This window comes from Parasteatoda tepidariorum, chromosome 5 (genome assembly GCF_982258835.1).
Source record: "Parasteatoda tepidariorum strain Cologne lab strain chromosome 5, Ptep-v5.0, whole genome shotgun sequence".
Taxonomy (NCBI): Eukaryota; Metazoa; Arthropoda; class Arachnida; order Araneae; family Theridiidae; genus Parasteatoda; species Parasteatoda tepidariorum.
The window spans coordinates 110090346-110107812 of record NC_141759.1 but is presented as its reverse complement, the minus strand read 5'-3'; the positions used below and the strand labels follow the sequence as shown (position 1 = coordinate 110107812).

Here is a 17467-nt window from a genome sequence, read left to right as displayed (position 1 = left end):
GCTATGGAATGTAAGAATTTTTCTCATACATTTGACGTAGAAAATGTTGTGTAGCAAACTTTGAAACTCCACGATAAAAGTTCTTGAAAGGCATTATTTGCATTTATACTTAATTTGTACAAACTAGAGCAAAAGAAAGAAGTGTCTCTTTTAAAAATATTCTATTTTCCTAAACTAGGCACATAAATAGAGTTAACAATACTTATGTTTCATATTGAACTGAAGCAAAGAATTTTATAGCGAATAAAATTTTCATTAACTTTATCAGTACTTCAGAGAGCTCAAATATTTGTCTATATTATGATTTATATAACTGTTTTATACATGTAGTGGGGGACCAGATTGTTTTAATTTAATTTTGTTTAAATATTAATGCATTACCACTGGGAGAAGTATTTCCTGATATCCCGTAGTAGTTGGAAGGTAGCGTCACTGCCATGCTAGTTTAATCAGTTAGATAAAAAAAAATTTGCTTTACGCTTACAACAGTTGGAGTGAATTTGTGTTCATACCACTTCGAAAAGTTACCAATTTTAACCTGTAATATTTTCTAGGGTAATTTGCATTAAACCTAATTTTATTTTTATAAATCTGAATTTCAATTAGTTGCGTTTGTAAAATTCAGTTTTATCTTTACCCCATAGGTGAAATCTCCGTATTGTATAACCCTGAACCACCGCCAACTGAAACTACCAGAGCAGACTCTAACATAAATTATGACGATACAAGTGAAGAGATAGCTAGCCGTATACCATCGCACAAGACTTCGTTCTCAACTACAGCAGTTACAAAGCTTTCCGAAGAAGATGAGCAGGAGTCTTCAACTACACGTGATACTTATTCAAGTCTTGTGGACGGTCATTTAAAATCAAGTACTAGCTATTACGACAAAAGATTGAGAGAAACAGATTCTGAATCAGACCATCCTTCTCGAATTTTTCCAAGAACAGTTCCGACTAGAGCGTATAGAGTGGATCATTCAATTTCGCAAACGCATTCTAGAATCTTCACTACACCTATTTCAGCAACGAAAACTCGTAGTTGGCGTCCCCCTATTAATGTCCCACCATCTCAAATTACTTATCCAACAAGGCGACAACAACATCAAAATGTTAATTCGCGATATAATCATTACCAGCCTCCTGTACATCATAATCGGGCTCCTGCAAATCAGCATCAGCATCCTGCCGAATATCATCAGCCACACATGAGTCATAGTCAGAACCCTTCCAACCGTTATCATTCTCTGGACATCCGTTATCAACCTCATTTAAATTCTTATCCTCTTTCTTCCAAGTCTTATCAACCATCTTCTATTTCCAATCAGCACTCTCCCAATTCTTATCAGCATCTTCCTAATTCTTATCAACAATCTTCCAATTCTTATCAGCGATCTTCCAATTCTTATCAGTCTGCTTCCGATTCTCATCATCCTCATCGTCCAATTCCTAATAACAGCCATAACGGGCACAGGTCAGTGAATGGACAACGGAATTCTGGATACCACTTCAAGCCGTATGTCCCTGAACAGAAGGTCAGGAGACCTTTTTACTTCGCCAAAGATTACGGTTCTCTGTATGGCAAAGATAAGGTACAGTCTATACGCAATGGGACAGAGTGGGTTCTGAGGCAACGTTCTGATTCTGGAGATTGGGGTAAAGACACTCCGAGGGCTGTGGTCGCTTTGGCTTTATCCTCCAACGACAGTTTTTTTAATGGTGATAATGACGGAGAAATGATTAAAAGAAGATTTATGGTTCAAATTGGAGCTGATTTACTTAAGTAAGTATATATATATTTACCAACCGTGATGACCCATTTTAATATACAGCGCCTGGCCAAATTAATAGACGCACTTTAAGATTTTATGTAAAATCCTAATTATCAGATGATACTATACAGCTTTATTACTTTTACGCTCGTGTATCAATTGATTAAATTAGACGATATATAATAACACAAATTCAACGATTGGATATATTTGATGATATATTACATAAATATAGAATATTTATTATATCAGGTATTATATTAGTATATTATAATAGTTGGATCCATTTATTAGACGCACTGTAGTTTTTTAATAATGACTTGTTTTGCACGAGTTTCTATGCAAGGCTTTTATATTTAAAGATACATGTAATGGGTTTGTATTCGGGAGATTTTTTATATACTTCCTGTTTGTATTTATTTTTAACGTATTGCATTACAATGTTAACCAATTGATACAAGAGCATAAACAAATGCAAGCAAAAACAATAAAGCTGTATAGTATCACCTGGTAATAAAGATTTTACATAGAATTTTATGTGTCGAATAATTTGGCCAGGGCATTTGGCCATTGAAAAAAAGCAGTTTGATTGTTTAATAAAACTTGAAGGTGAACCTTAGTGTTTTATCAAACATTCAAAAAATATTCAACAAATTACACGAAAAAAAAATATACTTTTAATGCGTCGATTGGCAAACTGCTGGAATTGTAATTAAATAATTTAGTTCATGAGAATTCGAATTTAATAATAATATTAATTTATTGTGATTTTACGATATCATCAACTAGACATTTTAAGAGCTTAGTGGAAGAACCGGTTAAGTGACATATTTAAAAAAAATTAAGATTTATCAGGAAAAGTTCTTATTTTCGCTTTACTGAAATATATAATATTCATTTAGATTGCAAAATCTATTCATTATTTCTAAAGATACTCAGTGGAAGAACCGGCTAAGTGACGATATTTGAGTATTCTTCGGATGCAAAAATCTTCTAAATGACTTGGTGACAAATAGTCCAAAAACAACCTTATAAAATCTCTTGCTTGTCTCGAACGCTAAGGTGCGGGGAGAAAAAAAGTGGAGAAATCGAAAAATTTGAAGTAATCTACATTTTTATACGAATCGGCGATAAAAAAAAAAAGAGCTCTTCAACAGCTATATTATAAAGTTTTTTTCATTACCCATTGGCAAACTCTTGGTTTGGATTTAATGGCGTCCACGCACTTTTCAACTGTGTTCAAGAGTAATAGTAAACAGTGCGCATGCGTTGCCTTGGCGACCGCTGGTGTTTTTCTCGTTATTTTCACCAGCAGGCATTTTTAAGGTAATGATAATAATTTAAATTATTTTTATATTCTCTTTATTATAAATTTATAATGACTGGCTTGTCGGTGATTTAAATATAAACTAGGAGGCTCCGCCCCCTGCTCGCTAGCGCACGCCAACCCCCGAGAATTGCTACGCAATCCTATGTGGTTCACGCCGTGAACCATGGCTCGCTGTGCTCGCTCGCCAATGAACACAATGTTCTAGCACAAAGACATAGTATATTATCATCAAAGACATAGTATTTTATCATCAAAGACATAGTATTGTACTTATGTAGAAGAATTCTATCAATGTTCTTATTGGCTTTTAAAAAAGTATATTAGCTATTTAGATTGTACATGGTGAAAAAATCAAAACATTAGCTAAATGAGAAACAAATTATCAAATATTGCAGTTACTCACCTAAATTCAACTAAATGTGTATAATAAATTAGTTAATGCTAGAAATTCTGAAAGTTTTAGAAAACAATTTTATTATTTAAAAATATCATAAACCTTAATTTTTCCTTGTGAGATAATAACCCTCAAAAAATCTTTTATTTTCAAGAACAAAAAAATTTGTTTTATCACCAAATGAAATATTTTTTGGTGATCAGCATTATTGAAATCAATTTCTATATTAATTAACATTTGTGATAAAGTACATAACATTTTAGAACAAAATAAGGATGTTTTACATACAAAATGCATGGCTGTTAGCATTACCCGAGAAATACCACGTGGAGGTCGCCATGCTGCATTTCTAATCGGGGATTTTTGATTTTGGCAGTTCACCTTGCCTACTGCCAATAGAAGCTTCACTAATATTTTGCATTTTAAAGCGTGAAAATTCAATGCATAAATAAACGCGAAATATAAAAAAATTCAATGCATTCAATACAAACACTTAGACGTTTTTTAGGCGTTTAGGTAGCTCCCAGTAGAAAAATATCAATTCAACAGCGGCCTTTTAAAGCATTCTCACTTCAATTAATTAATTAATTCCTAATTGAGTTTAAATTAAATATTATCATGTTTTTAGGGCATGAATCTGAATTGAACATCCTGATAATGCTCACTCTGGTTATTGTTTTCGTTTTTAAAAGCGCGACATTTGCCATGTGACATATTTAGCAGCAATCATTGGTCGATTTTCTAACGTTGCCATTCGGGGAGTTGTAATGAGGCTTTTTTGGGGGGCCGTGTAAGAGAAATATATATATATAGATATGAATGTTGAAGAAGGAAAAGCGTACATAAGGCAGGATATGAAAATCAATCCGACGACAAACATCAAACGGAGACAGCAACCCATGATTTGAAATGGTGTGACGGAGTCAATCCAGAAAGAAAAAGCATTTGACCCATGAGTAACCAATGGCGACGGATCAGTCTGAGTAGAGACCGAGGGTGTGCGGTATTGGTCCTCGTTAAACTGTGCTACCGTAAAGTGCTCGACTTCGCGTGCAGGTCGTCGGACTACCGAAGCAGAGGATCAAATCGACGTTTTAAAAATAAATAATCCATTGTTGAATATAATTTATTAGAATATAAAACATAACATTAGTACATAAAACAATCAAATATAAATCAGAATTCAGTATTTATTTTACTACACGTGTGCTACTGATAAAGTCTAAACTAACGTCAGTATCCTACAACTGGATTTATTTTACGCTTTTATTTTCAGAAACAACACTGAAGATTTTAATATAAATAGGCTGTTTATGGCGATCAATGCCCTGTTGGCTGTTTGCGAGGATCCGACTGATTTCCACGGAATAGATTTGGCAGAGAAGTTAAGGTACAAAATAGATAAGACCCAAGAGAATAAACGCAGGTCCTACCAGAATTCTTTTGTGTTCTTGTCCCTGTGCTTATCCAATAAGAGTCTGACTTCAACTGAAATCCATCATTTGATGAATCAAATGTCCATAACTGTGATTCCGAACGAAAGAAGCAAAGGTAATGTACGAGGCTCAATCAGAAATTTATCTCAGGTTTAGGTTTTAAAACCAGTTTAAAAAACTTTTTTTTTTTAAATTAAATTTTTTAAATATTTTGAAATATTGTTAAGACTTTTCAAGTGTTTTGAATCATATTATCATTCATGTTTGCTACAATAATAGTTTGCTACATAGTGGAACAAATGGTGCGGCAAATATTGATCATAGTTTCTGCAAAGATTAGGAAGGTTTCGCACTTTTACGTTAGCTTCCGCTCACTCCCCTTCTTAAGATTTAAAACAACTGCGCATGTCCGCCTTTAAATATAAGCATAAGCCGGGTTCGAATCCCGGCGATGGCCGGTTGATACGAATTCCGCATCCGGCTCGCACCGACCACAGTGCTGACGTAAAATATCCTCAGTGGTAGACGGATCATGGGTTAGAGTCCCCTTGCCGCCAGGCTAACCGTGGGAGCTTTTCGTGGGCTTCCTCTCCATGTAACGCAAATGCAGGTTAGCATCATCCAAAAAGTCCTCCACGAAGGCAAATTTCTCCCGATACTTGATCCAGGAGTTTTCTTGTCTTCTGGATTGGGTTCAAAATGATAAGGCTTCTAAGTAGAATATTAGTTGTCGTGAAACCAAAAATTGGGTAGGCTGTTCAACGATGGTTATAAAATAAAAATAATTAAAAAAAATATCATGGAGATGGAATGTGAATTCAAAGAAATATATTGATGAAATTTTGAAATAAATCGCGTGATCTTACAACAATTTCAAATTAAAAAAAATTTTCAGTGGTTTTTGATTAACATTATGGTTGTCTACTTGCCTTAGTTCCATAAGAAACTAGATATATTCTTATTATTTTAAAATTACAAATTATATTCATTTTAATTACACAATTTAGTTAGAAGAAGTTTAATTGCAATAATATTTTTTATACGGTTATAAATACTGAAATTGTCTGATTTTATTTTGAAGTCAAGATATGTTCTATTTTTTTCCCTTCAAATTGCTTTCAGCAAGAAACTTTACTATGGTATTAAAGTACCCAATACTTGAGCCGTTTGAATTATTCTTATTAGAACAAATTTGATATTTATTTTAACTTCTAATTGTTATGAATTCTGTTGGGCTTAAAATAAATGATAATTGCAACATAGATTGCTGTCATTTAAATATAAGCGTCGTTCATTTATATCAACAACAAAAAAACAACAACAAAAAAAAACGAAGAAAAATACTGCACTAAAATTATGCTTCTACTTTCTTGTGAATACTTATACATAAATTTATACAAGCAATTTACACTTTATTACTTAGACTGGAGTTAGAAACAAAAGTTATTGTCAAAATGTACAAACGTTTTTTTTAATACAACTTTTTTTCCATTTATGAAATCCATATTCAGTGTTGCACACTTAGAAGGGATCTAAGGCTTATCTTAAATATTGAGAGCTGCATGATAACTCATGTCTGAAAAGGAAGTACGCCGCTACGGGCACCACCACATAATGAACTGATTGTTTGTGCGCACTTGTGACAGTATTATCCGTAATTTTACACTTTCTACGAATTATTATCCAAATTGAATTTAAGATAGACCAGAAATAGCTATCTTCTCTGTCATATTTTCGTGGGGCCGGGATAGCATGGTTGGCAGGGAGCTGGACTCAAGTTCGTGGGACTGGGAGTTCGAATCCAGGCAGCCGAAGATTACAAGTGTAGTAAATGGTGACTGGTGCAAGCTAAATTTGTCGGATCACGAAGTCCTTCAGGTTCTCATAACAAATTATACCTCTTTGGGTACTTAATTGGAGATGGATCGTTCTCTGGTTCAGGTCAAAATTACGATCTGTGGAGGAATGAATAGATGAGTGAATGGGTCCGGTCTATAAAACGGGAGCGACGTATGGGTGTGGCAGAAGTCAAATTCTTGGTCATAGATGGCACCCCTCCTGCCTTAATGGCCGACGATAACAACATTATATTTGAGTAAACTGGTTAACAACTTGCCGAGCTTGACAGGTTAGTAGCCAAACTATTAAATTTAATTATATAAAATTGTTATTTCTGAGCCGAATACAATTTTCGAAAATAATTATTTGAAAGACAAGAATACAATCGATGTGCTTTCTCAAATGAGCTCTTATTAATAACATTTCCGTCTTATGATATCTCCTACAGGCTTGTTATAATATAATGAATCACCCTCAATACACATTTATTTGTTTTTAAAGCATTGCAACCCGGCCAAAAAAGAAAGAAAACTGCCATTTTCTCATGGACATTATCGCAATTTTTTATTAAAATGCAGCTAATCAGTGTTCAATATATGCCCAGGTGCGTTAAAAATCTTTTTTTTTAACATGCTAGAAATTTGAACTTGTAAAATTTGATGTTGATTGCATCACAAAAAAGAGATTTTTGTTATTCACAGCTGAAATTTTATTGTTCGATACTATGTTCAGTTTTTATTTATTTTACTCTTATGCTGAAAAAACCTCATAACTTTTTTATCTGAAAATTTTCAATTGATCAGACCGGATAATTTCAATCCTAGAGTAACGCATGAAACCGAATTCAATAACTTTTAATATAATGATAAGATTTTCACATACCAGGACTCAATCTAAATGGTTCAAATTGTTAATCTTAAATATGAGAAAATATTTGTGGAGTCCAAATTAGTCACAAAAACGTACTTTACTTCGAAGAATTCTAATTATTAGTATGTAACCTCTAGCCACAATTTGATAAATACGAGTTCGAGAAGTTTAGCTAGGAGATCTTTCAAAAGATCGAGCCCACTTGATGCAAATATCACTTTTTTGCTTATTTTAACATCTCTAAGAAATCATAATTTTACATTTGGATTTTTCAAGAACTAATCGTGTCATTTCCTTTGAATTAAGTCATTTAACACTAAGTAAAAATTTGTTCAACAATTCAAACTTTTTTTATTATTACTATAGTAAATAATAAAAAAAATTATAAATAATGATAATAAACAATTCTTGTATTTTTTGACAAGCAAGTTTTGTATTTGTGTACAAAATTTAGTTTTGATTCGTTTTATTAGTTTAAGAGATATGGCGAAAAAACAAACAGTGAAATTAAAGCGTTCAAACTATCGATCATTCTCCACTATTGAGATATAATTAAAATTGCAGCTACCCCTCATATTTTGAGGGTCAAGAATCATGAATCCATCTACACCAAAAAAAAAGGGGGTTTTTTTCCAGAAAAGTACGTTTTTGCTGAACTAAAATATAAAATGCATTTTCGTATCTAACTTCACACCCATGATTGAGTCCTAGCACTTGAAAATCCGATCATTACTTCGGAAGTTATTAAGTGGTTCCTTTTTTTTTGTACTCGTACATCGTTTTATTTTTCGTTTTTTAAAAACTTCTTCATGTAGCCATAATCTAAAATTCTTTTAGTTTGAATCAGAATTCCATTCGCTAAACATATTTAGAACACAAATGCGTGCAAATAAATTGAAAGAACTTGTAAACATAATAACTATAAAAATGGAAACTGAGTTAGTATGAATTTTCAGAAAAATCAGCTTAAAGTCAGTATTCGTTATGAAAATACAATACTGCACAATTGAATTGAATTAAAATATCCTTTTGAATTCGTGATATTTCTACGCAGATACGCTGATTGCAGCCATCCTGGCATTTTCTTGCTACGTTCATCAGAGTTCTATTGAAGATTCAAACTACAGCAGATCACTTCGAAGTAGATTGAATGACGCAATCTCTAGACTTTTACAATATGTTGCCGAAGATGGAAGTTTTGGAAGTGTTTATACTACAGCACTCGCGGCACAAGTGAGTTCACTAAATTTCTATAGCGAGCAACGCTATAGTTTTCAAAAAATCATAGTTACAATATTTTTATATACTCTCATCTCAATGGCACAGCAAGAGCTTTTACCACCCAGTAACGTTAGTTAAATATGTCACTCATGCTTTCATTCATAATTGTTTAAACTGCAATAAAATATATAGGGGAGAGTGGGGTCAATTGTAAAACTTTTTACTTAAATATTTTTAACTAACAAAAAATCCAATATATTATTAGTATTAATTGACAGTCGAGTAAAGTGGACTATCCTCTACTAGAAAAAAAAATACTTTATTTTAAATGTAATTATATTAGTTATTAACAATTTTTGACAGTTGTGCACTTGTTACAATTGTCCCCACTTACGGGGTCAATTGTAACAGTTCATAAATTCAACTAAAACATAGTTAATTATACATATTATCATAGTTGTGATATATTTTTTATTGATCAAAATAGTAGTGATATTTTAGGAGTAAAAATAATAATGAGCAGAGACCTAAAGGGTTAAACTTTTAACTTTAAAGGGTTAAAAATTTTAATTTATGCTGTGAAAGGTGACAAATAAAATAATGCACATGCAACATAATATAAATGATGTAGGAAACTATTGGTGATTCTTAAAGAGTTAAGTAATGGTTTGTAAACATAAGAAATGGGACCTAAGGGGTTAAACAATTGCAATTGAAATTATGAATTTTATTTTCAGCTGTTACAATTGTCCCTTTACTTATTGTTACAATCGTCCCCAAGACGCCATTTCAGCTTCATTTGTTAAAAACAATGCTAGTTAATTAACAAAACTAATCTTTTTTTCTTTTGAAATGTTAATTAAGGTGTCCAATATTATTCGGTTAATAATTTTCCACTTACGTATTCGGTTAATAATTTTTATTTGTTTAAACAAAATTACTTTGTTACAATATAATATTCTAATACCAAAAAAAGTACTTACGTAGCGTTAAAATATCTTTTGTGATGTAACTTTTTCAAAAGTACATAAAAATGGTCGCCAGCAGGGGTGTACATGTAGATTTATTAAATACACATTGTGCGCCACCTAGAAACCAAATCTAGAACCTGACACTCGAAATTTTTGCTCTGTTACAATCGTACCCTGTTACAATTGACCCCACTCTCCCCTACTCAAAGTATGTAAATGAGTTAGCATATATATTTCTTTACTCGAGAATGAGTTGGAGCTTCAAACAAAAAATAATATAAATATCGAGTATTCAAGCAAAATAATAAATAAAAGAATGTAAAAATACTATAAATTATTATTATGTAAATACATTAAGAATGAGTGTTGGTGAAAAAAAAAGAATTATAAAAAAATTATCAAACAGCAGCGGTCGCCATAGCAACGCATGCGCACTGTTTACTATTATTCTTGAACACAGTTGAAAAGTGTGATGACGTCCAAATAAAGTGAGCACGCCATATAACCCAAAACAACACCCATTTTGCCAATGGGTAATAAGAATATAAAATTATTTTTTTGCTATTTATATAACAATGCAACATTCAAATTTCAAAATATGGCAAAATCACGTCTGTGGAATGAATCGGCATTGCAAACTTTAATTTATAGTTATTAAAAATTACATCCTATTTATACACGTTATTTATTCCATGTATTAAAGCAAGAACAAAAGATAAACTTAAAAACAACTGATCAATCGAAGTCGGAAAAAGCTCGAAGGTACGCTATATTTGTTGATAGTACGATCTATTGTAACTCTTGTCCGGTAGAGTGCTCGTACAGTTTTACTATTCACAACCTATTTTTTTTTATATATATTTATTATTCAGTTTTTTTTTTTTTTTTTTGGATCATGGTCATTCTTTGGCTTGCACTTGTTTGGTATTCTTCATAGAGTTTACGAGTTATTCTTTATATTATTGGTCCCGCAGTGGACTGATCGTTAAGACACGGTTCCCATCAGACCACCGAAGTCAAGCATCACTGGCTGCGGTCAGTGTGCGGGTGGGTGACCACTTGGATCAGTCTGCGTAGGGACTGAGGGTGTGCGGTATGGGTCCTCGTTAAACTACCGTAAAGTGCTCGATTTCGCGTGCAGGTCGTCGGGCAACCGAAGCGGGGGTGCCATCCCCTCCGCAGAGGATCAAAATTGTGATGGCATGTCTTCGGATCATCCTCAGGGATGTTTCCCAGACCGTCGCCAATAGCCCATTGTGCAGCTCTAGTGCGACGTAAATGAACAACAACAGCAACATCCTTATATTATTGTATTAAAGTAGTTTTAAAGTACTGGATCGGTACTTTTTGGCGGTTTTCAGTATTTGGCAGCGATTGTTTTTAAAAGTTATTGACGTTACCTATATAGTATTAGGGGCTGGATTAATTAAACTATCACCTGAATAATACATAAATACTGAAAAAATTATGAAAGAAAACAAATGTCTTGAAAAAAAAATTTTTTTTTTTTTGCAATTAATGTGAATTATTGAAAAAATTGGCCAAATATTTTTTTCTTCATTGGCGATCGAAATGGGCTGCAGGTGGCGTAGAGCAGAACTCTTTTCCTATGGCAACACTTTACATGCTTTCCCCATTAGCGTGTGGAAAGTCATAGAGGAAGGAAATACGTTAGTTTCTCTCTTGATTTTCATATAGATTAGAATCTTTTAACTTGAAAAACTACATGGAACTGAAAACTACATTAAACATAGTTCTAAAGAAAAGTATCACGTAAATTTTAAAAAATATTTTTATTAAGTAAAAAGGAAAAATATTAAGAAAAGGGAAAATATCGTAGTACATTCCTATATAACTGAAAAGAGGAGGAGAGGGAAGGGAGAAGGGCATGAAACCGGTCTCTCCCCAGATGGCGTATTCGAGTGTTGCGATCGCGAATTTTAATCTAAGAAAATCAACAAATAACATTTAATTATGTCGAAATCGATGGAACTGTTATATCAGAATCAGCTCACTTATTAGATTGAAAACAAAATAATTTTTTTTTATTTTAGACACCAATCCAATTATATTTTTTTTTACAAAATTAAATTTTACCTTTTTACACAGATCAAAGTTTTATTTTTTACTCCAATCGGAGTTCAGTTTTTTCATTGAATTTCGGAGCAATGTAAAAAAAAGAAAATGAAATATTTCTAACAATCAAACCTTTTCTTAAAACTGCAAAAAGAATTTGCACGCTGCTGCCAAATTTAAATACTTGGATAGTAATATATAATACTACAGTAAAATTGCGCATATGTTACGGTGAATGTCCGAAATGGGTGGTTTAACACGGTGAATGTTGACAATCACTTTAGTAAATGTCCGAATTGATAGAAATGGTATTGTAATATTCAAGAATTAAGATAATGGTTCAGCATTCCTTTTAACGGTTTAGAAAAAATATAAGTTGTTTTTTTATTTTTCTATCATAGGCCCTAATGTCGACAAACGAGACGGATAACTGGGAAGCAGATAAAACAATGAGTTTTCTGAAACATCAACAGCGCCAAGATGGATCTTTCGGAGATTTTTTGGCCACCTATTGGGTACTTCCCGCTTTGAGTGGAAGAAGTCTGCTACATCTGAGAAACATGAACTGCAATCCTGCCAAAAAAGGTCTGAATTACTTATTTCTGAATTTCACTCATAATGAGTCGTTTTTCAAAGATGTCACAATAAAAGTTATCTTTTAATTATTAGGGCGCTTCCTTACGCTTTTGTTGGCGTGATTTACGCTACAAAGGGGCCTCCCTTGCCGAGCGGTATCGTCCGTCAAACGCACTGTGAACGCAGCGGGTTCGAATCCCGCCGTAACCAGTGATGTCCCATCTGTCCATCGACTTGACAAAGGTTTATAATCCTAAATTGAACAAACAAGCCTGCAAATGTATGTAATTTCAATAAAGCAATAATACGCTACAAGCAAGCTGTTTACAACTGTTTGTTTTCTATTCAAATCTGCCTTCGAACTGAAAACATGGACTTGGAATGCGAATTTAGAGAAATACATGGATGAAATTTAGAAATGAGAATCGTGCGAGCTTACATCCATTTGGTTTATTCAATGAAAAAATTTTTTATTAGTTTTTGTTTAACATTATGGTCGTCTGATTGCACTAGTTCCATAAGAAACTAGATAGATTTTTTTTCCATTTCAAAATTATAATTATATCAACTATACAATTTCGTTAAAAGAAGTTAAATAATCGATAGAAGTTCAATAATACGTTTTTAAATATTAATAATAAAGCCGACCGGTCTGTGTAGGGGGCAGGGAACTGTCCTTGCATCAGAAAGGTTCTGGGTTCGAATCCCGGGCAAGGCATGGATGTCCTTTCTCCTTTGTGTGTGAATGTGACCCTCCCTATAAACGGGTTGTGATAGTGTGACGTGGGTGACGCTGCTCCATCGCTGTGGTTTCGCCACAGGTGGCCACTGGGTAACGAAAAGAGAATTAGCAGTTCTGGCAATTTCTGTGGCCAATGGACAATAGTTCCAAGTGCCCGGCATTAAAAAAAAAAATATTAATAATTACATGCTGCATACTTTATCGCTAAATAAATCGAAATCTACAATCGACCAAATTTTTCTGCACACAGACTTTAAATCAATAACAAATTATTAAGCAGAAATACAGAAAATCTAACTTGTTCAAAGGAAAATTTACAGCCATTTTCCAATCAAAGGAAAATTTTCAGCCATTTTCCAAAATCGCGTTCCACCGCCAGCCGATACATATAGTTAGTCTAAAGTAAGAACTCCCCTAGACATTCGTCTGGACCCATGGCGGTGACTATGGTAACGAGATATAACTATTTCAAATAGGGGTGTAGGGTCATTATTTAGGATAGGTTTTGGCTCGGGTCGTTGAGAGAAAGGTCATCTTTTTCTCCTGCCTATTGTGTGAAGAGAAGCTACCCTCCTTGAAATGAGCTATTCTTGTTTCCATAGCAGAAGAATCCCTCAGATTTTGTGGTGGAGGGAGTTATTACCGTAGACAAACTATATCATCTCTCTTCCCACAAGTAGTGATCCCACCACTCTGAAATGTAATCACTGGTGTGTGATTATGCACAGGAGAATTATGACCAGTAAAAAAGTCATTCAAGATGTCCACACTCTAACACACCTGGCTTTATTTTAAAGGATGACAAAGCAAGCCATAATAAACGTCTTTCATATACAAAATTATCTCTCAATCAAAATCGTCTATCCTCACATATTCCAAAAGAATTAACATATTTTACCCATTGTTAAAATGGGTCTTGGTTTGGATTTGATGGCGTTCACACACTTTTCAACTGTGTTCCAGAGTAATAGTACAAAGTGCGCATGCGTCGTCATTGCATGCGTTGCTATGGTGACCGCTGCTGTTTTTCTTTCTATTTTCACTAGCAGACATTTTTAATGTATTAACACAATAATAATTTAAAGTATTTTTTTAATTCTTATTATTTTTTAACTTATAATGACTGGCTTGACGGTGATTTAAATATAAATGCTGAAGAAGGAAAAACGTACATAAGGCATGATATGAAAACCAATCCGACGACAAACATCAAATGGAGACAGCAACCCATGCTTTGAAATGTTTAACGGAGTCAATCCAGAAAGAAAAAGCATTTGACCCATGATCACAACTTTTTTTTTATATTGTCTCTTGACACCATAAAATTTTAATATAAAAGAACATTTCAATGAAACTTTTCGGCATAACATTATGTCCTTATGCAGCATTAAATAATGTCATTGAATTTTATAAAATTAACGAGTAATAATAGATTATTTCATTTTTACCCTGTTTAATACATTTAATTCACTAGATATATTATTTTTCGTTATTTTATAATAGCTTACAATTTCTTTTTTTTTTTAAATGCAGAACTAACACCGAAGGAAATCCTAGAATTCGTAGGACCAAAGCAATACGTCCACTATTCCCTGTATTTCGGATATCCACTTGTTAATTCTCAATCATTATTTCTTTATTTACCACAAGGAATAAACTTCTTGGATGTGATGAGAGTTGCTGAATACCAGGATCCAAATTTCAGGTGACTTCTCTTACTCTAGAATAAAACCTTACAAGGGTTAAAGTGTAGAATCGGGGGTTTGGCAACACATTTCAATTGTAAAATTTTGCTGAAACTCAATTTCTGGTTACCGTGATATTATTTTTTTGATCTCTCTGCTTTTAATGACGTCAGCATCAGGTTACCACAATTTCTATTTACCGTTATGTAATTAGTTCATTTTCATATGTATACACATAGGCATGTTATCAAATCGTTAAATATCAGAGGGCCCCCCCCCCCGATTCTACACTTTAACCCCTTACAAAGAAACGATATTTTTACAGAATAACCAGTTACAGACCCAGAAAGCATGTCTCCTTACGACAACCTTGTGTTGGAGTTCATTTACGTCGCACTAGAGCTGCACAATGGGCTATTGGCGACGGTCTGGGAAACATCCCTGAGGATGATCCGAAGACATGCCATCACAATTTTGATCCTCTGCGGCACCCCCGTTTCGGTAGCCCAACGACCTGCACGCGAAGTCGAGCACTTTACGGTAGCACGGTTTTACGAGGACCAATACCGCACACCCTCGGTCCCTACGCAGACTGATCCATGTGGGTCACCCACCCGCACACTGACCGCAGCCAGTGATGCCTGACTTCGGTGATCTGCTGGGAACCGTGTCTTAATGATCAGTTCACTGCGGGACACCTTGTGTTGGAATTTTCTTTTATTGTCACGGAAATGTTTGTACAGTAGGGAACCGATTATCCGGAACGATCGGGACCATCGATATTCCGGATAACTGATTTTTCCGGTTTTCTGAATCGCTACAAAAAGCCGCTTTTTTATAGTAAAACCCAACTAAAAAAAAATAAATGGAAATAATCTTAAAAAGAAGAAAAAACGATGAAGTAATACACTAATGATTATTTCCAAAATGATGGTAAGTTAAACATCTTACAAAAAAGAACGAAAAATCCTAAAATCTTATGAGGAAAAAAAAATTTTTTTTTTTAAAAATGACGGGAAAACTAATCGAATTTCGTTCCGGTTTTCTGATTTCCGGATAACGGGTTCTGTACTGTACTAAAAACCTTCTTTCACTAAAGTAAAAATATTGCAGTTTCAACATCCTAAACGGATAAAAATTACTTTTTTAAATTATTTTAATGAAATGGTCACTTAGATCCAGTGCCGTTCCTGGCGGGTATGCAGCGAATGCCCCGCACGTAGGCGCCCAATTTAAGGGGCTCCAAATTCAACTATTAAACTATATACATAGTATATAGGGGCGCACAAAATTATTCTTGCACGCAGGCGTTCGCCACCCCAGGAACGGCACTGCTTAGATCCATAATGACGCCTTAGCTGACGTCACACTAGTGATAGGATCAAATCGCATTGTCCATTAAAATTTCATGACAAGGTGGATTTTAGCTGAGCATACAAGACGTTGCGAAAATAAACCTTATAACTACCTAGATTTAAGATTATTTTCAACTTGAGACTAGCTTTATCCAAGGATTTTTTCCACGCTAAAACAACCTCGATTTAAGGGTTTTGCATAGAAGGTTGTTTTCCAAGGTTTTAAATTAAAGGGTACTGTGCGTAGAATAGAGCATATTGTCACAGATATTGTTTCAAGATCAGAAGGTTTACATGTAAACCGCATAAAAAACCTTTTTAGGTTTACATTAAAAGGTTTTTGTTGTGTGAAAATAAACCTTATTTTGTTACCTGGATACATTTTTCGCTTTATATCAGACAGAATAAATAATTTCTCTTATTTTCATCAAACTTAAAAAACGTAGTTTTTATTTTTCTTGTTTTATATGTATTTTCCAATTTGTACAACACTTGATTTTAATTTTTGTTTATTTTTTTTTTACCTTTTTACTTTGCAGATTTTCTCTAGAAAATAACAGCTCCAAAGTCTACAGTTTGTCTGGTTTACCAAACGATTCTGAAATGGGACAATCTTGGCACCTTTACGTAAGGCAAGCCTCAAGTTCATATTTGCACGACCCAGACAGGAATGAAAGGTTCATGGGAGGTGATGCATTTCGATTTTGTATTTAAAATAGCAGGTTCGCGTACATAAATAAAATAGAAACCCGATTGCTACTGTCTTTTGTGCAAAACATCTGGTATTGGCACTTTAGACATCATCCAAATTTTTAAATATTTTTTGTCATTGAAAGTATTACTGGAAAAGAAAATTCAATGGTGCATTTTCTTGACAACCCATTTCGTAATTTGCCTTCTCTCAAGGGTTTTTCGTGAATATTGTGGCTTCGCATGATCGTGCTGCAGAATAAGTTCTTTTCTGTCGACACTGTACGCTTTCCAAGAATGTGTTATATAGACTTCTTTTATCTTCTAAAAAATCTATCTAATCAAACCCGTCCCGAAAACGAACCCAGGAAATGGAGTTCAGTTCAAAATTTATGGAACTTATTAAAAAATCAACCCTATTCACTTAGCGAATTTCTAGTAACTTATTTAAAAATTAGCCTCTTGTATTGTCATTATACTTCTCCCAAAATTATAATAAAAACAAGTATTT

At 33.7% G+C, this 17467-nt stretch overlaps 1 protein-coding gene across 1 annotated transcript in view; it reads left to right on the top strand.

The window, feature by feature from the left end:
• LOC107445747 (uncharacterized) overlaps positions 1–17467 on the top strand; it is a 34898-nt gene that overhangs the window by 17147 nt on the left and 284 nt on the right. Inside the window, exons 4-9 of the mRNA XM_016060223.5 lie at positions 645–1782; positions 4772–5046; positions 8695–8873; positions 12310–12493; positions 14760–14931; positions 16806–16954. Of these exons, the coding sequence (XP_015915709.3) occupies positions 645–1782; positions 4772–5046; positions 8695–8873; positions 12310–12493; positions 14760–14931; positions 16806–16954 (2097 nt within the window). The remainder of the gene's footprint in view (positions 1–644; positions 1783–4771; positions 5047–8694; positions 8874–12309; positions 12494–14759; positions 14932–16805; positions 16955–17467) is intronic.